We start from the raw sequence: 24,543 nt of genomic DNA, 5'->3' as shown, positions 1-24,543 counted from the left end.
TTTTGTACCCAAATGATATAGCTAAATATCAGTTCCAGCTAGAACTTCTGTGCTCTAGTAGATTGCAGTCATGCATTTAAAATTTTAACTTACCCATATGCTTAGACATGTAGAATAACAAGTTTCTTTCCACAATCTCAGTAAGTCTAACAGCAAAAACAAAGAAACAAAAAAACCCAAAACACCAAACAAAAAACCCACCCAAACCAAGAATAACCCAACTTGTACAAAGAGCAGTAAAGCAGAAAACGCTACTGTTTCTCACCAAGCATAACATGTAGAAGCCAATACTTCAAGTATTTGGATGAAATTAACGAAAGGTTTTGAAATGTAAAATCTGCCATGGGAATATTCATGAATGTTGCTTAAATTACATTACAAAATGAAATTAATGCAAAGCTGCTTTTACAGCCTTCTATGCAATTTAATTTATAGTTTGCATAAATAAAGACTTATAATGCATTCATTTGTTTCCTTCCATTTCTTACCTTGCCCTTCTGGAGTTTCACCAAAGGGATTCACTTCAACCTGAGTGGCATCAATTTTCAAGAAAAGATTATACAGCTTCTTTATTTGATCTGCTGCCTAGATTTGATAAAGCGATTTACAATTACCACAAAGAAAAATAGAAGTTAATGTTTTCAAGGCAAAGGTAAACCATTATTGATTATTTTTAATGTATTCAGCTGCACACTAGATCTAGATAATTCCTACTTTTATTTCTGTTTCTTTAATCATATTTGTATAGTATCTAAACCAGCTATCATGTAGCATTCTGGTACTGCATAACATCTAGTAAATGAGCATTTAAAGACTACACGAACTGAAGATTTTCTACAAAATAAACAGTGTGATTACGATGACAAGTCTAATTTGAAGAGTTCATAATGACATCTTCTCCAGCATGCTGAGATCTAAGTTGCATCCACGTTAATTGGTCTAAATTCAGAAACCATAAAGCAGTATCTGCACATTATGACTTTAGAAAAAAAATACATTTTTCCTTCCTAGATCAGTCTGAAATATTTCTTTAAAGGAATTAGGTCAGAAGCATCCTGCTTACTCTTCACAAGTTACTCTTGCTTATTCCTTACTGTTTTCACCATCTATCTCTGTGACTGGTTCTGTGGCTGAAAGTATTGTGACTGACTACTAACTTCCAAGTCTTTTGTTCTTAGAACATTTTTCCATTAATAGAATAGCTTAAGCAACAGCAACATGAACGTGCATAAAAAACAACCCTTAGGTCGTCAGTGTGATGAACCAATTAGCTGAGTAAGCCTGCAGATGAAGAAGTGCACTAGTAAAGAAACATTCAAATTTGTCCCTTCATTACTGACCCATTGACCAAAGTACACAAACCAAAAATATCTGAGACCTCTCCTAATAAGCAAAGTGAATGGAAGTAAAATGACAGAAGTTAGCTTTCTCCCACAGCATCATTTATAAGAAAGGAAACATTATGACTGGAAAGACTCAACTCCAATTGCAGTTTGGGGATCAACACATCTTAAGACTCTGAAGAGTTACTGTTTCGAAGCAGCATACAAATTGCTTACGAAGCATGAACACTTGGTTGACAACCTGTCCTAATACCACATATGGCTGTAAACAGTGATGCTGGGGACAAGTCCCACTATGCAACCCCACACTGATTTTGGGCAACCTGAAAATCTGTTGCTGCCCTAGTGCACTGCTGTAATTGTAACAGAGCACCAGAATCACTTAACTTTATTAAGGGCCACTCCATCTTTCAGCATCAATATCTGAAGGGGGCCTACACGGATGCTTCAAAGGGACTCTTCATCAGGGATTGTAGTGATAGGACAAGGGGTGATGGGTTTAAACTTAAATAAGGGAAGTTCAAGTTAGATACAAGTTCTTTACTGTGAGGGTGGTGAGACACTGGAACAGGTTGCCCAAAGAAGTGGTAAATGCTCCATCCCTGGCAGTGTTCAAGGCCAGGTTGGACAGAGCCTTGGGCTACATGGTCTAGTGTGAGGCATCTCTGCCCACAGCAAGGGGGTTGGAACTAGGTGATCTTAAGGTCCTTTCCAACCCAAATCATTCTATGATTCTATTCTATGACTTTATGTCTCTGAACCAGGCAACTTAATGTCAACACTTCTCTTCCTCAAGGTTTACAAGCACTGAGCCTCTTTGGGGCAAAGCATAAAATCCTAACCTAGAAACAGTGAATAAGTCAATATTAGGATTTGTCTGAATAAAAAACTATGTCCCTATGCTTCAGTAAGTTTCTTTGAGTTGATAGCACAAGAAATTCATTCACTGCAGCATTATTTAAATATATTGTTGAAAAGTCCGTACATTGCTGTTAATTATGAAGTAGCAGAACTCTTCAAGGGTTGAAAGGTTCTACATAATCATTCCTCCTCATTAGATATACAGCTAAATCTTCAAATGTGTGTTAATCAACTTAATGAGTATTCATTTTTTAATTGCATGGTTCGGACAGAAAATAATTAAAACTGTTGAATTAAAAATAAAGCAGTTCTACAAAAATGACAGTTTGATACTATGGGGGAAATAAACCAGGCAAAAGTAACATAAACAATCTTTCTCTTCTCTGCAAAATGATTCATAAAGGCAAAATATCTTGCACATTTGTGTACAATATGGAATTCCTATATATGTATACGCATACAAAAGAGATACTGAAAAAAACAACAAGCTGGCAACATTTTGGGTTTGAGTTGAAAAAAAGGCTTCAACTACCCAGAGAGATCAGTTTTACTTCTCCCATATTTAGGGCCAAAATTTCCAATAAGCCTCTACCATGTAATTCACTGAGCTTCAGCAGAATCAAAAGAATCCCATGTGGTATAAGAGCATGTTGTCACCAAAGACCAGGAACTTTCACTTTGGAACAATAAGGACCTTATTCAAAAATGTTAAAGCCTGATGACAATTAACTAGGTGAAATTTAGTACTTAAAATGTCAAAACAGTACTGATCTAATGGACACGTGGCTTTTCATGTCTATTTGGAAACCATTTATTGTATGGCTGAGATAAAAAGTCCTCAGTAAAAAATGGAGGGAATAGTCAAGTTACCTTCTGTTGCAAAGGTCCCTTGAATCCCAAATTTTTTGCCATCTGCAATGCCTGATGATCCTTTATGCCTTCAAAAATATCTATTTCCTCCTGCAACAATAACGTGCATAAATATAACTAAATATTCAACCTGAATGGAGATTTAGAACTTTAAAAGGAAAACACTTAGTATACATTTGCAAATGAGTAATTAAAGCATGGCTGTTTGCCAAAGCTCTCCGAGACTGAGGCTGCAGCAGCTGCCTATAGGGTATGTTATAATTACCGCACCAACTCCAAAACAGTCCTTCCAAAATATACAGAATTCTTCAGGGTGGCATTCTGACAAGACAATGTGACACCGGTTTTCACTTTTAATTACTGTACAGATGGCGTTGATGACTATTTAGTCTGCTAATTTTTATGACATCTTCTGGAATACTTTCAAGGCAATGGGTGTCATTGCCCAGTAACACTGGAACGTTTATGTAATTTTTAGAATGCACATTAAATATTTTTATAATCATTTGAATAATTACACTTGATTGTATCAATTATTTTCCCAGATTAATAGCTCGTCTACTCATTATCATGCCACAGTAAGAATGCCACATGAAGAATACTTAAATGTAGTCATCATAAAGAAAGCAATTACAACAGTTGTATTTCAGCTGCAAAAGTCATCCAGGTACAAAGGAATAATTAACAATTCTGTCAATTAGAAAAAATAACCAACTACAGGAACAATAACCTTGTTGGCACTGACCTACTTGTGAACAAACTATGTACCTACCTGAAAGTGAAACTCGGTCATGAAACATACCAGGTATTAAGTGTAACATATCACAGAAAAGCCAGATTTAAGCTCTTTTTCTAATCGAGCTGGAGACACAAACACTGACAAAATCAGACGTTAAACATACTTCATTCATCTACTAGATGATAGGTCTGGTCCCCTATTCGGTGAGACAATTTTTATGGTTCTTATTGTTCTTTTCAAATGCAGAAGAAGGAAAAATGGAAGGAGAAAGGAGGAGGGGGATATATTCTTTTGGATAACTGACAAGGAAAATTTTTAGTGTAAAATATTATATTAATACCTTAAAGATAAGTTCTGGGCTAGTAACTGCAACTTCTTCTATGTCGACACCACCCTGTGGGCTGCCAACCATAACAGGTCCACTGCAGGCTCTGTCCATCAAAATGGCGAAGTATGTTTCCCTGGAAATATTCAGTGCTTCTGCAACCATCACCTAAAAATGAATATAGTAAAAAAAAAGCCCAAAACATGACAGTTCTGACTGGTGCATCTAGCTGGTGGAACAGAGAACATGGTGGCTCACGTTTCTGTATTGCCTTAAACCACAGCAGTTTGATACTTGCTATGCTGAAAAGAAATTCTTGTTTCACTGCTTTTACAAGATATTATGACCCAGTGATCTCTTCCCCAAGAAATCCTCTCTCCCTAAATAACAGACTCCCCTGATGCTGTTCTCACTGGGGCATGTAACAAGCAAAGCAATCCAGGAACACCTAATTGTTGGGGTTGTTCCAAGAGGAGAATTGGAGCTGCTGCTGAAAACTGCTATACTAACTTTTTACATGCACTTTAAAATGCTGACCCCGGAAAAACTTGAATCACAAGGGAGTACAGTTTGCAAATCACATAGATACAAGAGAGAGTACGCTGGCTTTCAGATGCATCTCATCAGTAGCGCCATTCCTCACCAGTAAATCCTCAGGCTTAAGTTCTCTTTCTTATTCTGACAGAAGGCCCTTCTACACTTACAATCTCAGCACTGAATTCCTGACCTGCCTAAGTACTTCCTAAGGAAATGGGGTTACAGATAATTCTGCCATCCAGCTTTTTGCTTTCAGTTTAGAGACAAGCAGATGTGTGACCTTCAGATACTGGCACAACCTAGAAACATAAAACTTTATTTTTACAAAAAGCTACTAATTTCTATTTTTTTTTACTATAAACTACAGAGTCCTTTTGTCCCAGTATCTGACAGATACCTCAGCACGCAACACAACAGATGATTCAAATCCTACATGTTTGAAATCTAGATGTACTCGCATTAAAATTGGGCTGAAAAGGGTCCAGATAAATTCTTTGTCACATTTTTTTCTCTCCTCCTAAAAACGTGCTAAACACAAAGTCCTTTCCATTTCAGTGTTACAGTAACTATAGCTTCCTCTTCAGCTGAACTGTCAGGTTTTGCAACAGTTTAACAATAGCTATTGAAGCAATTTCAGAGATTAAGTCATTTTATACTTGGCAAAGGACTCCTGAAACTATGTTTTGATAAATTCCCCCAAATGTTCTTCAAATCTGCATATGATCATTACTAATTATTCACTGTGATCATTATAGGTGCCATCATCTCAGATGCAAAAACTACAGTTCTGTTCTGTATACGGTTCTGCTTTTCAACCTGAAGGTTGAGCAGCTGCCTCTGCAATTAAATTAGCATTATCCCTTCTCCTTACGACAATCAACTACATTCTCCCTTAGCAGAGCTACTATTTCTTATCTTTCAATGGAAGTAGTAGAAGTTAGGAAAATCACTTCCCTAAGGTTAGTATTAGGATTAGGTGGCAATGTCTTTCTAACATTGTCTGTTTATAAAGTGACAACTTTGAACAATGATTGTAGATGAAGTTCATCACTCCCAATGAAACATAAGGTGAAATTCATTTGAAATTAATTCATCAGTCAGTAGCTCAAACTCTTAGATTCAAGTGGTATCTATACACCTACAGTCTTGAAACTCTGCCTACCTGGCAGGATGTGTTTGATCAAGTAAGTCTTGCTGGGGATTTCACAGTTCAAGGCCTATAAACAAGTTGCTTTTTTGACATTCTACTCTGGAGTACATGAGAAAAACTGTACGTACCTTCTGCCTGACTGTACATCTTACCAGAACAGGAAAGAAAAAGTAAGAAACAAGGAATGAAATAAAGCCGTGTCCAGAACGGAAGGACAGATGCTGTTTCTTTATGGGGTTTTTGACTTGGAAACACAGTAATTTTGTTTCCTTCTACTTTTACATAGGGTGATGCGAAGGAATAGTCCAAATAGCAACTCTTCAAAGGCAAACTAAAGAAAACTGGGGTGAAGGAGACAAGTAAGAACTTTAAAAACTAACACACTACTTAAAAGCATCTGCCTATTCTATGCTACTATAAACGGATGCTAAAAGCCAACTTGAGAAACATAGCTTGGCTACCTACCAAGATGTGACAAATTAACAAGCGAAGATATGGAATGTATCTTTGATTTGTTACTTTTTACCTGCATGATGTTTTCACCTTCTTATATATCCTGCATCAGTGTATCTGAAAAACGTGAGTCAATTGTTTTAGATATACATAAGTCAAATAAAACCAACTGGTTCTACTGGATCTTGTCTGAGCTGTTCAGACAGTTTCTGCCATGCTCAGGATCAGGGCCAGACTTAGGATGGGAATCCACTCAACAAGTCTTGAGGGATATGTCTGCAAGCACAGCAGGTGAAACCTGAATTATTAAATCAAGTATCTATTCAACTGCTACTTCCGACCCAAGTGATTGTCCTCACTATTATGTCAACATCGTCAAATACTTCTCCGTCTTAATGCACAAAACTATTGAGAGTCCACATACTTTGTAGTAGGCAAGCTTACTGTTGAGTAAAAATTGTCAGGTGTGTAATACCTCTCATTTTTCCCAATGAAACAGTTACTTTCCTTCACCATCCTCCCTGTTTGATGCAGAGCAAAGCCAGGAAAACTAGTGTTCAAGGTTTTAAAATATTATGTCTTAAAGTTTACCTATCATTCACATGACAAAGCTAACGCAAACACATCAATGAACAATTAAGGGTAGAGAAACTGAGTAAGACTGTTGACCCTTCTTATGTTTTGTCCATTTTGCTTATGATAAATAATGTGAAGCATCGTTATCTCTTTACCACATCAGATTTGTATTTTAAGTGTCCTGGGGAAAAATCAGTTTTATTTAAAACTACCTGGCAACTTCAACCTTTCCTTCTTAAAAAGAAATCAGTACCTAAAATTTTAAATTACACATCTAATTTCATAAGGGTAACTGTAACAGCTCTTCTATATTGCATCAGATATTTAAAATGTTAATTGTTATTGCTAGGAGTGAAAACACAGGTAACAAAGTCTCAGGTTGTCATGCTAAGAGAAGACTGTCCTATCAGATAACCAGGCTCTCCAAATGCCAAACTGCCGTAAGAGAATTTTATGTAAACTCACAAAATAGCCTCCAAGTTACAAGGGAACTGAGGAGACCACTATTTATTTGAGAAACATCAATCTAAAGCAGCACAAACATGCTTTAAATTCCATAGTAGGTACACAAGCAAAGGAAGCTGAAAACTCCATTTTCTGCTCAGAAATTATTCTAATTGTAGAAGATTTCTTTTATTCCTTTCTTATAAACACATGTCAAAGGTACGCAACTTCCACTCCCTGACTTGACACTAGCTCATTGATTGCCCCACAGAAAGTGACTTAATAACTATTTTCCTTCTGAAAAACATGTATTACCTGAATTTTTTAAAACATATGAGTTCATTCAAACTTCACGGAACATAAAAATGTTTAAAACCCACAAAACCTAAAAACATGCCCTTTCTCCCTGAACTGCAATTTTCTTTTAAGTACGTGTACACACACATACACTTACATTCACATACAGAGAAAGCTTCTGCCTTGAAATAGAACAAAAATGCCAGCTATTAAATCTCAACTTCCCCACTGCTCTTAGCAAGCTCAAAGAGTCTGTCTAGCACTTTCTGTGCACTAACTACCTACTGCATTAAATGACATCTTAGACACAGCTAAACTTATACTTTTAATCATATTACTGTTGTTTGGCCATTGATTAAAATGTCAGTGTTTGACATTACAATCCTTGTACTACAAACATGAATGCCTTGACTCCTTTAACTGTTTTACAGATCCTAGGGTGAGCTAACTTTGGAGAAGGTAAATGCTCTCAAGAAAACATTAATTTTTCTGGGAAATGGTCTTTTGATGACCTAGATGAATCATTTTAAACACGCTTTCTTTACTATCTAACAAGCAATGGGGAAACCATTAGCACACCATTGGCCGAACTGCTATGTAAATAATTTAAAACAGGGTGTCTGCTCTTACCATAAATTACCAACAATCAAGATTTCAACACCAAAAATATAAAACATATTATTACCCTGATAAATATGTGTGCAATGAAGACATGAATTGTCCTAGGGCTTTTAAAAGCTAAGTCTATAATCAGAATGGAAGCCCACAGCAACAGATGATCAGCTTCTCCCAGTGAAAAGCATCACACTAGTTTATCATGGATCAATATTAAAATACTTGCAAACTTTGTCCTGAAAAGTTTCCAGGTAGCTCTATAGCAAAGGAAAAACACACAGTCTATCAAGGCTGTATACTTTCCTGTACCACCAAAGTATCACCTTAAACTTCACATATGCCCTAGCTGCTTACTCTCGACCATTGTTTGTTCATACAATCAAAATGTGGATGGGGAAGAAAGCAATTACAAGTTAAATCTTCTACAGCTATTCTATACATGGTAAAAAAGTAATCTTGATATAAATCCCTTGAATAATCCATTTCAAAAACCCCAACACCCAACACCTTTCGTTCATTTCTATCAATTTGAAAGAAAATTAGAAGTTTCTTTTTCAGAACTGAATATGTAAATGAACAGACTTACACTCAAAGAGTGAAATTTCCTGTATTGCTGCATTCAAAGTAGGTCAACCAGGGCAAAAGAATAAAACCACTGAATTTATAAAAGAAAACTGCTTTTATGATACAAATTTTTCAAAGCAGAGCACCTTATATGGGAAATGTATATCCTTTTTTATATCCTTAGTATTATCATGATCTCTGACAGACGTGCCTTGGTAATACTGTTCCTTCTTTTTAATATCTAGTATTTCTTTTTAACAACACCTATGAGGAGTGATGGTAATCTGCTCTCCCCAAGAGAAGAACTGCCTGAGCTACCTCCTCCAGCCCTCATTAGACAGTATCTTTCCAGACAGGTGTTCCCCTTCTATGCTAATATACCAAGCTGTTCAAGGTATATTAAAAGTGAACCGCAATTCTTTTCAGCTCATGCCAAATTATCTCCTGGCATCAAATACCAGGAGTGTGGCTCTTGCCTACATACCTGTATGAAGGTCCTTTCTCAGTAAAGCAATATATTTATGCTGAAGTAAATCTCAGCACCTTGCAATATGTACCATAGTAGGTAAACGAACTGCCATATATTAGCTGAACCACTACCATAACCACATTTTACCCTGTATCTGCAACAAGTTAGGAAGAATCTACTTTCAAATGCCTTTTTTATTTCTTTAAATTGAGATCATTCCCATGCAAATCCATGCATACCTACGTGGGTTTTATAAAAAAGATGGAGAGAAACTTTTTAGTAGGTCCTGTTGCAACAGGACAAGGGGTAATGGTTTTAAACTAAAAGTAGGTAAATTTAGACTAGATATAAGGAAGAAATTTTTTACAATTAAGGTGGTGAAACACTGGCACGAGCTGCCCAGAGAGGTGGTAAATGCCCCATTCCTGGAAACATTCAAGATCAGGCTGGATGGGGCTCTTGGTCTAGGTTGAAGGTGCCCCTGCTCATTACAGGGGGTTTGGAATAGATGGAATTTAAAGGTCACTTCCAACCCAAGCCATTCTCTGATTCTCTGAAAATAATCTGTCTCTATCTTTAGTAACAGTTGCCCAAAGCTGAGGGTGTATGAAATACAGATGCTATTATTACTACAAGTAAACATGTATATATTACTTCTCTAAGAAGAACACCAGTAAGAATGTACAGTTAATGCTATAGTAAGTTATGCTAACATTTAGTATATATTTGATGAAGAATGAACCTATGATACAGGACTCCCTTCAACACCGGTAGCAGAAAGGAATTCATTTTCCACCACTAGCTATGCCGAAATCGATGGTCGAAATACATACGCACAATGAAAGAAAAAGTAACATTTCTTTTGTCAATTAGATGCAATCAATCAGGCATTGGAAAAAGGAATGAAAAAAATAAATCTATGTCATACACTCCAGTACATTAATGCAAAACTGCAGCTGAACACAGTTCTCAACTTTCAAGAGGCAAAAAACTTACCTTTTTAACTGTCACACCATCCTTTGGAGTTTGTTTTGTTGACAGATTGTACCCAATCATCTGTTTAGCAAGCTGTTCAACAGTCTTAGGGCTACAAATAAAGGGGAAATGTTGGTTTATTAAAAGATATTAAAAGGAACACTCACACAGTTATTGTAAACAGCTTAAATACTACGACAGAATTATTTATGCTTTTTCAAATTTAAAGACTTACTCTTTTGTTAGATGAACTCCTCCTTTCAATCCACTATTGAAAATACCTTTTCCTCTCCCTCCAGCCAGAATCTGTGCCTTCAGAACAATCTCCTTTGCCTCTGAAAAAGGGAAAACACATTGTTACTTATCGTGCATCACTTATCAAGCTTGTTAGTTTAAAACGCATTTCCAGGTTAGACCCTTTAAAATAACAAGAAGTTGTTTGTAACTTGTGAGCAATAAAACAAGAGTCAATTCAGCATTTTTGTGAAGCAAGCCTGCAAAAAAGCATTGTTAAAGGATAAATATACACTACTTATTAGCTGGATAAATCTCTCGTTCTTTAGATCAAACCCATGCTATTAATGCTACATGGCCTGCACAATAAATGAGATAACCAGCATACAGTTTGACGACTTATATTCTGGCATGGTATTTAAAACATGAGTCAGAGCGTATCTTGTCTTGAATGCACAACAAATGCTCATCAAGGAAAATAATTACATTTCCTCCTCTGAACACATGTAAGCAAACCTTGGGATGTGGTCCTAAAAGGAGAAATCCCTATCTCCAAAGGGCAGGTAAGTGTAGAGCAAGGGCAGTAGCTGTGAAAACATGTTCATCTGTTTGTGAGGCATCACTTGAATCTTTGGCAATCGGAGTGTAGCAGTATCTTAGTAACGAAAAAGTGCAGCAAGACACACTGACAAAAGCAATTGCACCAAGACCTACACTGGAAGCAGAAGCAATTCTGACAACCTCACAAACAGGGGGAGAAAAGGGAAAACTAAAAACAAACAACTAAACAAAAACATCACTCCTGATCTGTGCAGCTCCATGGACCATAGCAGCTTCTTGAACCATAAAGACCTGCCAGGTGCCTGCAAGATGTTTATTAATACTGAGTACTGTCACAATGCACATTTATCATAATAGTGCCAGGTATTTTGCAAAGTCTGAGATCCTCATACTAACGTTGCATTAAGCATGCCTAGAAAGGCTATCATTATTCGTCTTTTCTGAAGCCTGTGGAAATCTCTGATTTCAGTGATGTTTGGATTAGGTCACACCTCAAATCGCAATATTCTACGCAAGTATGCAAGAAAACAAGAGTATTTGTTCTGAAATGGACAACTTTACTGTTGAAGTGGCACAAAGGATACAAATACTTTTATTCAAATGAACACAGGCTTTTTAGGCTTGAATTACATAAAACGCATTTTACAATCTGTAGATTAGAAGTGTGAAGTTGTGGCAATTTTTGGTTCAGACCAGCTCTGAGGCAGCGTCACTTCAAAGTTCCAGTATAATAAATTTCAGCAACTAGAAAAGAAGTTGGATGTTGGGATAGAATATACATTATGGCATAAATATTCTATTTCCTATATTAAGATGGGAATGCATTTTAACACAGCTATTGGAGGTACTGTACTAAAAGATGTCTTATTTCCAAGCTTCTCAATGCAAAGTCTCTTCATGTGTTTACCCATTCAGTAACGTTTGACATATATCATTCCGAACCTTAAAAGCACTCTCCTTGAAAATACTTTACGCATTCCAATATATTCATGTTCAGGGCTCCCTATTATTCATGCCACTACAAGGCAGATAACAAGGAAATTTAAATGCAACAAAGTTTTATATCTAATGTTTCCTAAGCACAATAATTATTAAGATTAATTAAAACTATAAATCACTTTCCAACCTGCAGAAACAAACTGTTCAAATCACAATAGCTGGTGCAAAAAAGAATCTAATCTAATATTGTTAAGAGGTGCTGGAAACATTTAATTACATGGGTTTGAGGTGCCAACCATCCCGACGATGTGAGTTTTGATTGTCAGTGATACCTGATATCAATTCTGTGAGTGATCATTACCCTCATTCCTAACCAACACGCTACACGAGTGCTGATTATCTCCATTTGACTACAACAAATGAAGCTAGGGAGAGGAATTAACGTGTACATTTTGATAATCCACTAGAGAACTATCAAGGCAATAAAATAACTTAAGAAAAACAACTATCAAAATCATAAACATGCTAAAAAGCAAGGATAACCATGTAAAGATTAGACCTGAAGAACTAATCGATACAACAGATCAGCAGAGCACACTACAGCAGGTTCTTCTTGCCCTTGGGGAAACCAGCAGGAAGCAATCTAATTCAATAGTTACTTGGTCAAGCTCTGTAGAATGAAGTAAACCAGCCAGATTTTATCATACAGTAAATAGGCTTGGTCATTCAGTACTTACCAAGCTGATTCAGTACTTAGTGTCAGCATTTTATTTAGAGAGCTGGTTTGTAGGAATGCTTACACGGTTTTTGTTATTTCTTGCTTGAATTGCCAAATTATGTTATGAAAGACTACCGCAAAAGAAAAATGTGGGTTTAGCTGGAATATTTGAAGTAACCCACCTTCACTTGGAGGCTCTAATAATAGTAAGTGTTAAAATTCTTAAGAACAGTACATAAAGTCAGGATTACACCCATTAAAAACAAAAAGCTGTAACTAATTTCCATTAGCACCCTTCCAAACTGCTGCTGTAACACTGCAAAAATGGTTAGGCAGGGCTGTGTACTTATAAATACTGATCTGAAGAGAATCTAGCACAAGAAACACATCTTTACACCACCATAAACTATAGTGCAATGTTCTTAACAGCACTGAATTTGAGAATTAAGGCTTCGATGAACTTCTGTGTATGTCCACTGACTGGCAAGCATCTGTGTAAATATAGAAACACCCCCCATAAAATCCCCCAAATCCCAAATAACACAACAGACTGCTGCTTAAATGTGCATTCATCTATTTTTTTTCTGTTGTTTTTGTGACAGATTTAACACTTTCTTTACCATTCAAACCAATACCAAAAAAGACTGCTTTTAAGTGTCACTAATTTAGCAGCAAATAGCCGCAAACTGCGCCGTGCAGATTAATGACGCATTTCTGGTAACAGCATGTGTTCTTAACTAATTATAACTTGAATATTAATATCTCAGACTTAACAGTTTATTCACTGAATCTTGTATTTGTCCTTTTTTCAATTAATCTACAAAATAAGGAGGCATGAACATTTCCAAAGACTCCTTAAATAAAACAAAAGGGGGCAAGATACAGCTTGTCTCCAAGTCAGATGCCAATAAACAAGCAAGACCTTTACTCCTCAGAGAAGTCCTGAGAGATTAAAATTTCACAGGTGTAGTTGGGTCTAACCACAATTCTAAAAATAAAATTAAATCTGGCCACATAGGAAAAAAGTTTTAAGTACTTTTAACTAAATTCAGATGTTTCAGCAGGACAAAATGTAACACTCCAAGGGACAAGCATCCTCTACACTGGATTCAACAATCCACCTCCTTCCCTTCGGTCAGTGCTGTGAATACAAATGGCAGTGATACTCCGTGCAATTGTAACAGGCTCAGTTCTATAATGAAAGCCTATTTAAATCAATAAAATCAGTCCTGCTTTTGGGAGCTATGATTACTCTGGTCCACTGGTACTACTTGCAGCAAAAATGAACAGCTTGTTCTCAGCCCACTGCTGTGTATATTTAACTACTGAATTCTTGATCATGAAACAATATACTGAGAACCACAGCTCTGCTACTTACACGGCATGCCAATTTATTACCTGTGAACAACTTTCCATTATTATTGATACGACTGCGTGATTGCAAATTAGGCATGTTAACAATTACATTCAAATGTGCTGCGGCTTATCAAAAATAAACTACTGTAAAGAACAGACAATGTAAGACCGTGTGGGAATAGCCCTCGCTCTTGCCTGTTTACGAACAAAAGATTTTCTGTCAGAGAGTACCCAGGACTACTTTGGCAAGGCCTCCTATGCTACAGAATTAGAGCATGGGACTGGAAGGCAGGTCTCACATGAAACCCTAATGACATTTCTGTCTCACCCTGTGACTTTCAGCAGTTCGGCTTCTCCATCTGCAGGGGACCTGTGAAAGTTAATTAGCATCTGCACCTCTTTAAAAATGCAGAACCTGATTCCGTATTACATTAGTGTATTTTAACTCCAGCGTAAGGTAACTGATCGCACAAGGGCTGACTCCAAACCCTGGCAGCACTGTAAGTACTGCAGCAGCAGCAAAGCATCTCTGGAAAATGCAGTGATCTCTCTTGCAATGAGCTTAAAACACGTTGCAAAACAGATGGAAGCAACCCAGTGCCATGGGAACAGAGCAATGAAGACAAATTTGAGGACATGCCAAATCAAGGTCTCACAGAAGCACTATCTCCTTACTGACCCAAACGTGAGCATAAACACTGAGTTTGTAAACATGCAAGAGCCATTCCCACAAAGGCAACAGGGGTTAACGTAACTCCTCCAAGTGTCCTGTAAGGGTTCTAGATAACATCTCTCCAACCGCATCTCCGCAGCTAAGAGCTTGTCTTCCAAAACATGGGGTTCCCCTGACAAGTCCTGAAAGGGCCTGAAATGGTCAAGTCTGGGTTGGTTTGGGTTTTTTTTACCTCTAGCTGATCCACCAGTAAGGAAACCTAATTTCTGTGGTCTCATCTGTCCTGTTCTATTACTGTTGCTTGCTTTTTTCTTCTTTAATGCTACCACTACCACCTGAGTTTCTAGCTTCCCTTTGGGAAAGACTGGCTATAATTAATTTTCCCAATTTCAGCAATCCTGTTACGCTGTTCAGGCAAGATCCTGTCAGGTGCTTATTACTTTTTAACAATACTCCTGTCCAGAGACACTCAGTATATTTACTTCAGCATAAGAAACAAGAATACAAGGTATAAGGAAGATTATAATAAACATAACACAATAATAAAAAATTGTAATAAAACCTAATTCCCAAATTGAACACTGAATCTTAAAGTTGCTGTAATAACTTTTCACATATGCGTCTCTTTACACAAACTTGCTCTGAAATCTGAGACAGCTTTTCCCAAGGAGCAAGTATTGCTACCACTTCCACTGCTCCCCATCCTCCAAGAGCTCCGGGGATGCAGCATCTGAGACTGTCCCCATGCTCTGCCAAGTAAGTAGATTGAAATGGGAAAAAGAAGCTGTCCACAAGATGACATCTCTCACATCTACAAAACTATTAGTGTGCTTGGAGGTCTCTAGAATGAAGTTACACAATTGTTTCCCCCCTTTTAATTTAAACTCTCTTCCTCTGGTATTTTTATTCTTCTGCTCTGTAACAGCAAAAAGAATTATGTTCTTACACGCCTACTTTCTACAACCTTTGGTTTTCAGACTGGTTTAGAATTAAAGTTAAATAAATCATCCTTTTCATAACTCCGTACTTTTGAATATATTGTATATTTATTGCTAGATTATAAGCCTCATTAAAATCTATAAGGATAAATTAGTCAGTCTCTTGATTCTGTCACTGCTGTTATTAATTGCTTTCATAACCATTACTACACACTTCACTGGTGATAAAAATTTTAAAGCTAGATAAAATCAGCTAAGCTAAAGCTCACTCTTAATATCACACTCTTAAACCTTCTCAGAGTAAAAGTAATCAAGTATTCACATGCCCTACATTTAAGTTAAACCTGATAAATCACTTACACAGCAAGTGGAGCCTCAGTAGATCCAGCAGCGGAAATGGAAAGGCATGGAAAAACATGCACAGTAAGGCAGGGATCCCAAAAAATAGCTCTCGCATTAAAATTGCTCACTGTATATGCTTGTTGAAAACTCCATGGGTATCTTATTTCTGTGGTTTCCAGCCTTTAACATTTTCTATGGTCAGCTTAAGTTTCCATGATTTTTTTAAGTAGATTTCCTCTGTAATAGACACCGGGTTTAGAAAAACTATTGTTGGTCCCATCTGTTTACAAACCCATTTGAAAACTCAATCAGGAGAGGAACAAGTTCTTCATTTGGCGGAAGAGCAAAAAAGTCTACTGACAAGTAGAAAAGAGCAAAAGCTTTTTCTGCAGCTCTTGGGGAACATCCATTCCATGGGTAAAACAAAGAAGACCACTTTCTGTAACCTGCCATGCCAACCCAGCATCCTGCACCAGGTTGCATAGTAAATACTGAACAAAATGGAAAAATCCATGCAAACTGATACATGCATGTATTTTGCATCATTATACCCACCAGTTTCATTCTTGTAACTTGTAGACTTCCTAATATTCTTTGTGTTATGCCCAATGTTATTTTTTTCTTCTAATGGTTTCACCTTAAGAGACTTTAAAAGCAAGGAAAGAATACTTGTCCTTGTGTATTACTTGTGATCTCTATTACCTGAAACTACCATGGAAGCCTCTCAGGATAATCTATTACTGAGAAATCTGGACATGCAAAACCATGTGGTTTAGTACACCCATTTTCCTTATAAAATACACAGATACATCACAAGACTCACTTTCTAAAACCACTGTCATGCAAAAATATAGTGAAATAACTATACTGACAGTTTTCTTTGCATCTTTAGCTTTCAAAAAGCTTACAGGGATTTCAAGTTTTCCTTGCCAAAATATCCTGCGATTTTAAGTAAAACATATTTTAATAGTAAATGCTCCAACCCTGGCAGTGTTCAAGGACAGGGCCTTGGGGGACATGGTCTAATGTGAGGCATCCCTGCCCATGGCAGAGGGTTGGAACTAGATGATCTTAACGTCCTTTCCAACCCTAACTGTTCTATGATTCCATAAAGTTAGCAGCCTCAGGCAGTTCAACTGTGCGCTAAATTCTTGGTTGAATATCAAACCACCAATTGTTTTAATGCAATTCAGAGAACAGGCTTTATGGAATCTAAATGTAGCATTTAAGTAACACAGTCATTAAGAACAAACACTGTTCTCACTCCCAGCTGCAACAATACACACACCTTTTTTCCTAGAAGGCTTTCAAAATTTCATTCTTTGTGATTATGTGTAAGGCACAAAAGATACAAAGTCTTCTCTGACTGATTCTAATTCTTCTATCCATTATTGAACTGCAGAGATAGTTTTGAGAAATTTGTACATAGTGTACAAAACACAATAACTGAGGAACATACATTAGTTTTTTTCATAATTTGCTTTCAAGCACAAAAGAGTTGTTGTAGTACAAGGTATTTTTAAACATGGAGCACAAAACAAGAAACATAGGCAAGAAATAAGGGAGTTCACGTTACAAAGCAGAGAGTGAAGACAACTGCAGTTACCACCACTGCTTAGGAAGTGTTAACAAATTCTTAATGAAGTATGTGTGGCAGGTGAACCCCATTCAAGTACAGACTTGATAATTACTTCTTTGCCAAGCATAGTCTTTACATACGGGCCTGCTATGCCTGGCAAGAGCCTTTTAAAAATAAGCTTTAAAACAGGGGGCAAAGCTGTAAGAAATATGGAGCACATCACACAGCGGTGGCTGGGCACACAATCAACAGCCTTCACAAGCACAAGGAACAGGACATGGGTGAAAAGGGAGACACCTGAAGGTACAACACAGCTTTAGATTCATTTTCTGCAAGTTTGCCAACACTAAGGCAGGACTAAGGCCCTTCGAAGGGTTTCATCATCTCTTCTTGCTTTGCAAACACCAAGACAAACTGACCTGATAGCTTAACATGTGCATGCACTGCCCAGCCTCAGGAGAGCTCCCTGCTTCCACAGTACCCAACATCACATCACAGAATCATAGAATCAGCTAGGTTGGAAAAGACCTTTAAGATCATCAAGTCCACCTTCTCTTTACAATAACTTACAGAGACACAATACTGATGCTTTCATCAAACAGGTAGTTATCTGCTAAATTTTAAGCATACACTAATGTCAGCTTGGCGTTTTAGTGCATGCATAAATATTTCCCTGAGCAGCGTTTTGACATGTTTCATGAAGAATTTCTTAATGAAGCTCCAAACCTAAAGCTCTTCCACAGTTTGCATTTTCACCCAAAGTGATAAAATACTGAACAGATCTTAGCAGAAAATTTACATTTTTAGCAAAATTAACACTTCCCTCCCAGAGACAGTTACCATTAAACAATTCTGCTCTACCTCTTAGCCTTGTATCCTTACTTTTTGTTTCACTGTTTAGGGCTGCATTAGATACCACACATTTTCAGATGTTCAGACCATAAATAAATCAATCCCCACCCAAGCATGCAAAAGAACAGCAAATCTGGCAGTATTTTGATCTGAATCAAGCCCAATACCAAGGAGTATTGAAATGTCCTCCAGTATTCCAACTCATTATCCAACTTACGTGGTGGAATTAAGTACAGAGTTTTTACTGTATTGCTGAAATAATTTACTGAGCCTCTGAAGAAAATCATGCTGGGAAACATCTGGATGGGAAAATGATCACATAAAGAACTTGTCTGCCTCAGTAGTGCTGAAGACAGAAAGTTGGAAAGTGTTACTTTGGAGCTGCTATTCTACATATGCACTTGATTCCTCGCCTTTATTTTGAAGCAAGAGGAAAAAATGACACTGATGTGCTACCTCCTGCCCCATACCAAAACCAACACAATCCCCTTTCCCCCCCAAATAAAAGCAGCCAACAAAAAATCAACAACACCCCCCCTCCCCCCAAACCTTCTGCACATTCCTAAGAAGTACTTACAGATAGGAATTCCATACTTGAAAGAGGACATTTTTAAGACCACAATATTTACCACTCAAATGTGGGCTTATTTACTGAGGTATTTTGTATCTGCAGAAGAAAAGAATAACAGACTCCACAATGAAAACAAACACTACCTCATTTTAAAGAACCAATCTTTTCCCAGCAGGGCTTCTAACAGACATCTGACAGCAGGTGTAAAATCCAGATGGAGAAGTAAAATCTAGTAACAGAGATGCTGGGCAGAGAACATGCACAGGACTGTGTGACATTTAAGTTCTGCTGCAGATGTAAGTGGGACTTAAGCGATGAACAGGTACAGCTCTGGCCATCCAGAGCAGCAATGAATTTCACCCAGAGTGAAAAGAAAAACCAAGAAGAAAACAACTACCTGAATTGGTTCTGATGTTTCATTCCTGTCAAGTGGAGGTTAACTAATCGGAGACTTCTGGGCAAAAGCTCATTCATTTCTAGAGCTCCAGATCTAAGAAACAGAGTTATCACTGTTATCAAACTCTGCCTAAGTTTGACACAGGCAGAGAAAGCTCACCACATTCAGGTTTAGAGATGACAAGAGAAAAAGGGATAAAAAAATAAATGCAGAAATATCTATTTAGAACATAGAAAAACTGCAAGCAGAATAAGAAGCATATTTATTCCTGGATATATTTTCCTACACAGTTTGCTTAAAACCCTTTTAAGGATTACTGATGTTAGTTTTCATGGTATGTAGCTTTTCAATTCATAAGAAACCCCACTGCATTAAGCAGTACAAAAAGAAATATTTTAGTCCTCAGGCAACTGGTAAATATTAACTACTGAAGGCAGACAAAGATGATGTGATAAGAACGACTGTTTATAACTTACTGTCAGATAATACCAGTAATATAGTAAGCACAACTAACAAGGGAGAGGATGTACTATCATCCTCCTCTTGTTTTTGTTTACTCATCACATCATTGAGATAGAAGCAATTGCCAAAGTAATCCAATACTGGAAAAAGGTTAAAGGAGACCCATTATAAGGATGTTAATATTTAATCCGATACTTCAGACTTAATTATTCCATTAAAAGGACATCTCCCTGATCAATGATTCACTGGTGAATTTAGATTGAAAGCCAAAAAAAAAAAAAAATGCTTACAAGAGCATCAAATCTTTATTACCTGAACACATTCTTTAACAGCTTCGTAAAGTTAACCAACCTATACAACTCCTCCACATGCCTGCGGTACGCCAAGATATTCAACATAAACCCATTCAGAATGCACCCCTAACAATGCATCCCTGCCAATATTAATTAGCCCTCGAAGAAAAATAACCTCCTTTAGATAGTTTTCTCCAGATTTCTTTTTTGTTCTGTGATATTTTTCTTAATATCACACCATCTGCAGACACTTATCAAAAACACTGCGGAAAGGCAATTTACGGAATGTTCCAGATAACGGGTGAAAAAAAAAAAAGTCCCACTGTGCTTTTCATAGCTTAGTAATTTTTGCAGTCTTTCATCTTGGTGATTTCTTCTTTTTAACACCATTGTATTAAGTCTTCAATTCTGACTGTTTGGTGGAAGCAGGATAATGCAAACTGTACAGATTCAGCTCTGAAGACTCGCTGCATATTAGGATAGGTTAAGAGCGAAAAAATTTGAGATTTCAATTGTTACCACTACTCATTGAACACAAGCCACAAAACAAACAAAAGTTTACGATGACTTATTTGGCTAGACCAAATAAGTTTCTACTTGCTTAGCATTATGAGGAAGATGTAAAGTGAAAAATGGGTCAAAAGCCTTTTATCCCCTGAGATGAGCCTTTAATTCATGAACCTAGAACAAAATATTTATTATTTAGATCACACTGTAAATCAGTTGTCAAAAACATGTTGTATCCTTGATTTTAACCAGTAGCTTGTTAGCTGAATCATTCATGACCATGTACCGATGTACGCAGCTTCTCTTCCTGTCTCAGCCTCTCTTTGTCCCTTAGTTTTCTCTGTGGATTTATAAAACTTTATTATTATTATTATATGCAGCTACAACACACTCTGTATGAGGACACTGGACAAGCTGTTAGCTCTATTAACTTAATAATAGATTTCTGAGTGTGATTTCCAATTAATTTCATTTTCCTCATTCCATGAGAAGCCAAAATTACAGAGAGCCATATGGTGCTTCATAAATAACAATTAAAAGTTATTTTCTAATCTTTAGGCACTAGAAGAAACCCATAAAAGTACATATGGTTGCAATGACACGAAGGAAATTAAGTGCTGGAATGTCTGCAGATGTCCAGGAAGCTCCAAACACTTCCTCAGCCTTTTCTCCATTCACACATTTCTGGTGCATGTTAGCCCCTGGATGTTACAATTAATCTCATTTGAAGTGTAGGCTTCAAAGATCATAATTATTCTAAAACTGGAACTTTGTATCAAGATCTGTGTAGCACAGTTTGTGCCATGATTCTGATACTCTTCACCTTTACCTACTGCACTGATATGTTAACTGGTTTGTCCCTACCCAGCCATAAGCACCTGCAGAGTTCTGCCAGTCAGAGAAATTATAGCCACGTGTCAGAGACTGGACTGGAACGTGGGAACCTCAACTTACTACATGACCTTGTCATTTTTCAGTGAGTAAGAATTCACACTGTCCAACAGAGGTGTGCAACTCCAACTGAGAAACTAATCTACTCCGAGTAAATGAAACTTCAGCTGCTGCCCCTAACAGCCACCTTCTTCCTTCCTGCCCCATACATTATGTCTTGTGTATGTGCAGATTGTAGAGCAGTTAGATCTGGAAATCCCACCCAAGTACCCGAACTTAGATAATAAAGTCTCTTACTGTAAAATGGAAATAACCCGCCCCAACGGATGTTTTCTGGAATAAAACATACACAAGGGGAGAAGTTTCCTTCGAAGCACCTTGGATAAAAGCTTTTACTGCTGCCTGTTACTGGAAGTCAAGCTGATGGGCAGAGGTATTTTATTGTCTGGCATGAGAATCCACATGTGCAGAGCCCGTGCTGGCCGCGGGTACCTGAAAAGCGACATTCAACTCTAGTACAGTCAGACGTCAACACGTTGACTCATACTATAAATGATTCTTATAATCTGCACGTTGCCTGGAGATAATATTAACAAGAGATTTTGCTAAACAAAAAGCATTAGGAAGAAAATAAATTATAAGCTTAGGCATCAAATGTCCATTGATGACATTTAAAGTCATGGGGACTGCATCCCTTTCAAAATGTACCTGTATTTAAATCTCCAGAGTTCTTGCATTCAAAAATACTATATAGCATGGTCCCATCAACTCTCAAGAGCGCAATTTTGTCAAATTCATGTTTTGTGGGAACATATTTTGAGGCTTTACTGAAGGTAAGCCAAAGAGAAGAAAATCTAACATTCTTTCAAATTCATATTCACAGAAATATTTTTTCCCCCTATGTACTGCTTCTATATACATACACATATATGCAGATCTACCAGCATAAAGATTTCATTGATCTAAAAACTTAAAATGGAATACACATGCTTTAAGTTACAATTATAAAAATTACAGTGAGTGAAGGGACAAAATGAGGGAAAAATGCTCTCTTGTATTATTTAAAAAAGAGCTCAATTTGATTGCTGTTTGCGTAAGTAGATACAGAAATATTCAGTGTAACCTCACCTAGCACTACTATAACCTAGAAGGATACATACTCAAGGACTGCACAGGCCTGACTATTAAGATACACATTACAAAATAAAGTACACATATATATGCACTTACAAATTTAGCTGTTAAGAGAACAGAATGCTCAACATCGTTTCCCACTGTAACAATCTTTGCCCAAAACCTACACTTCCACAGCATGCGGTAAGTAAGTAGGTTTAACATATCTCATCAACCTGCAGCAAGGCAAACAGATGTAGTTAGTTACTCTTGTATCTTACAGCTCAGCCATAAAGGGGCAGTGTCAAATCCATATAGACATCTAGACAGTATGTCACAGTGCAAGAGTGTTCCTGTTATAAAAAACTTCCGTGTTACTGAGCAATGTGAGGATCTTCCTATTACCGTGCATACCTGAAATTCTGTACTAAAGTCAATCTGGTTTAAATCACTAATCTTGTTGCTCCATTGTTGGAGACACAAGAAAGAGAGCCCTGGCACTGGGATCTTTCTTCCTGGAAGGAGATACTTTACATATATATATATATGTATGTATGTATAAATACATTTGTTTAGTTGGGACAATCAAAGCATACGTATGCATTAGGGCTTGAGTCAACTCACACGGTCAGTTGCTTGCATTTTCTTTCCTTGGTATTCAATTGAGGACTTCATGATGGCATTTGCTTTAGATTTTCAAGAACTTGCCTCGTGGCCTACATGATTCTGCATAGGACATGACACAAAATAGTAGCAAATTGTGTCAGCAACCTGGGTGCAAAACAGCTCTGAACAGATGCTTCCTCCTAAGAAAGAAGCTACAACCATTTAGCAGGATACACTACCTCAAAGATAGTCATAAACATTTCTCCATTTTGCCTTCAGAATTACGCTTAAAAATTCTCTTGTTTTTTACACTAAAGTGCCTTATTTTGCTAGAGAAAATATATGAAGTCTCAAAGAGGAACAATTTTCTAAGTAACCTCCCATAAGTGCACATTTTCATCAATTAACAGGGCACAGATTTAAGTATTTCCTGAAGATCTTTTCTTAAGAGGCATCTAACTAACCAGCTGATTAAGGCTACACAAACAACTGTGTTTTCTAGTTCAAGTTTTACCTATCCAATAGAACCATGGGAAAGTGTGCATACTACGAGGTCACTGTAAGACTTGAATTTATGATCTGATTCACCCTGGATATACACCTTTGCACTTTTCTCATAGGAGTCGTACCATAATGAGTTATCTGGCTGGGGAGAGGGTTGTGTTACCTGCTTACAGTGCAAAGCCAGAATCACTTGTGGTTGCTAAATACAGTCCCAAGCATAAAAGAGCAAGACAATCCCAGTGGTTGACTTTTAACAATTCCACAGAAAGAAATAAAAAATGGATACACCTTAAAAAGCCCAAATGTTAACTAAAAGGAGGACATAGGTTACTCTGTACATCAGTTACATTATAAACCTCATTGATGTTTTAACTCCCAACAAATACTGAAAAACAGCATTTTACCTGCTAAATTACTGACAAAACACTGCTGCTAAAGTTGTATGTCTTGGTGTATGACCAAATGATGCTTTGTTCATTTATCCCAAAGCGACATTTCTAACAGCAATCACCGATTTCTTTTAAGTTTAGAATATAAAAGTAATTATTAACCATACCCACAGTTTTCCAATTTCTAACCTCCAAGAAACATTATCTCTAGCACATGCCCTGAATCTAAACCATTCCTTATCTTCTTTGTTAAAACACAAAGTGCCAAAAATCTATTATTTTTTTTCTTCTTTGTATATACAAATTCCTATTGTTCCGCAAGGGAAGACTGTTTTTCAAATTCATCACAAATGTGGCTGTTCTGATATCAATAGATTTTTCTTCAAAGTAAATCGGATGC

The 24,543-nt window shown here is 37.1% G+C and overlaps 1 protein-coding gene across 1 annotated transcript in view; it reads right to left on the bottom strand.

Annotated features, from left to right (window-relative positions):
* Positions 1 to 24,543, bottom strand: part of SUCLG2 (succinate-CoA ligase GDP-forming subunit beta) — a 125,446-nt gene that overhangs the window by 56,244 nt on the left and 44,659 nt on the right. Inside the window, exons 3-7 of the mRNA XM_030501600.1 lie at positions 10,454 to 10,553; positions 10,240 to 10,330; positions 4,154 to 4,306; positions 3,075 to 3,164; positions 489 to 585 (exon numbers count right to left, since the gene is read on the bottom strand). Of these exons, the coding sequence (XP_030357460.1) occupies positions 489 to 585; positions 3,075 to 3,164; positions 4,154 to 4,306; positions 10,240 to 10,330; positions 10,454 to 10,553 (531 nt within the window). The remainder of the gene's footprint in view (positions 1 to 488; positions 586 to 3,074; positions 3,165 to 4,153; positions 4,307 to 10,239; positions 10,331 to 10,453; positions 10,554 to 24,543) is intronic.

The sequence above is a fragment of the Strigops habroptila genome, chromosome 11 (assembly GCF_004027225.2).
Source record: "Strigops habroptila isolate Jane chromosome 11, bStrHab1.2.pri, whole genome shotgun sequence".
Taxonomy (NCBI): domain Eukaryota; kingdom Metazoa; phylum Chordata; class Aves; order Psittaciformes; family Psittacidae; genus Strigops; species Strigops habroptila.
This window is presented reverse-complemented; position numbering and strand designations above follow the sequence as displayed.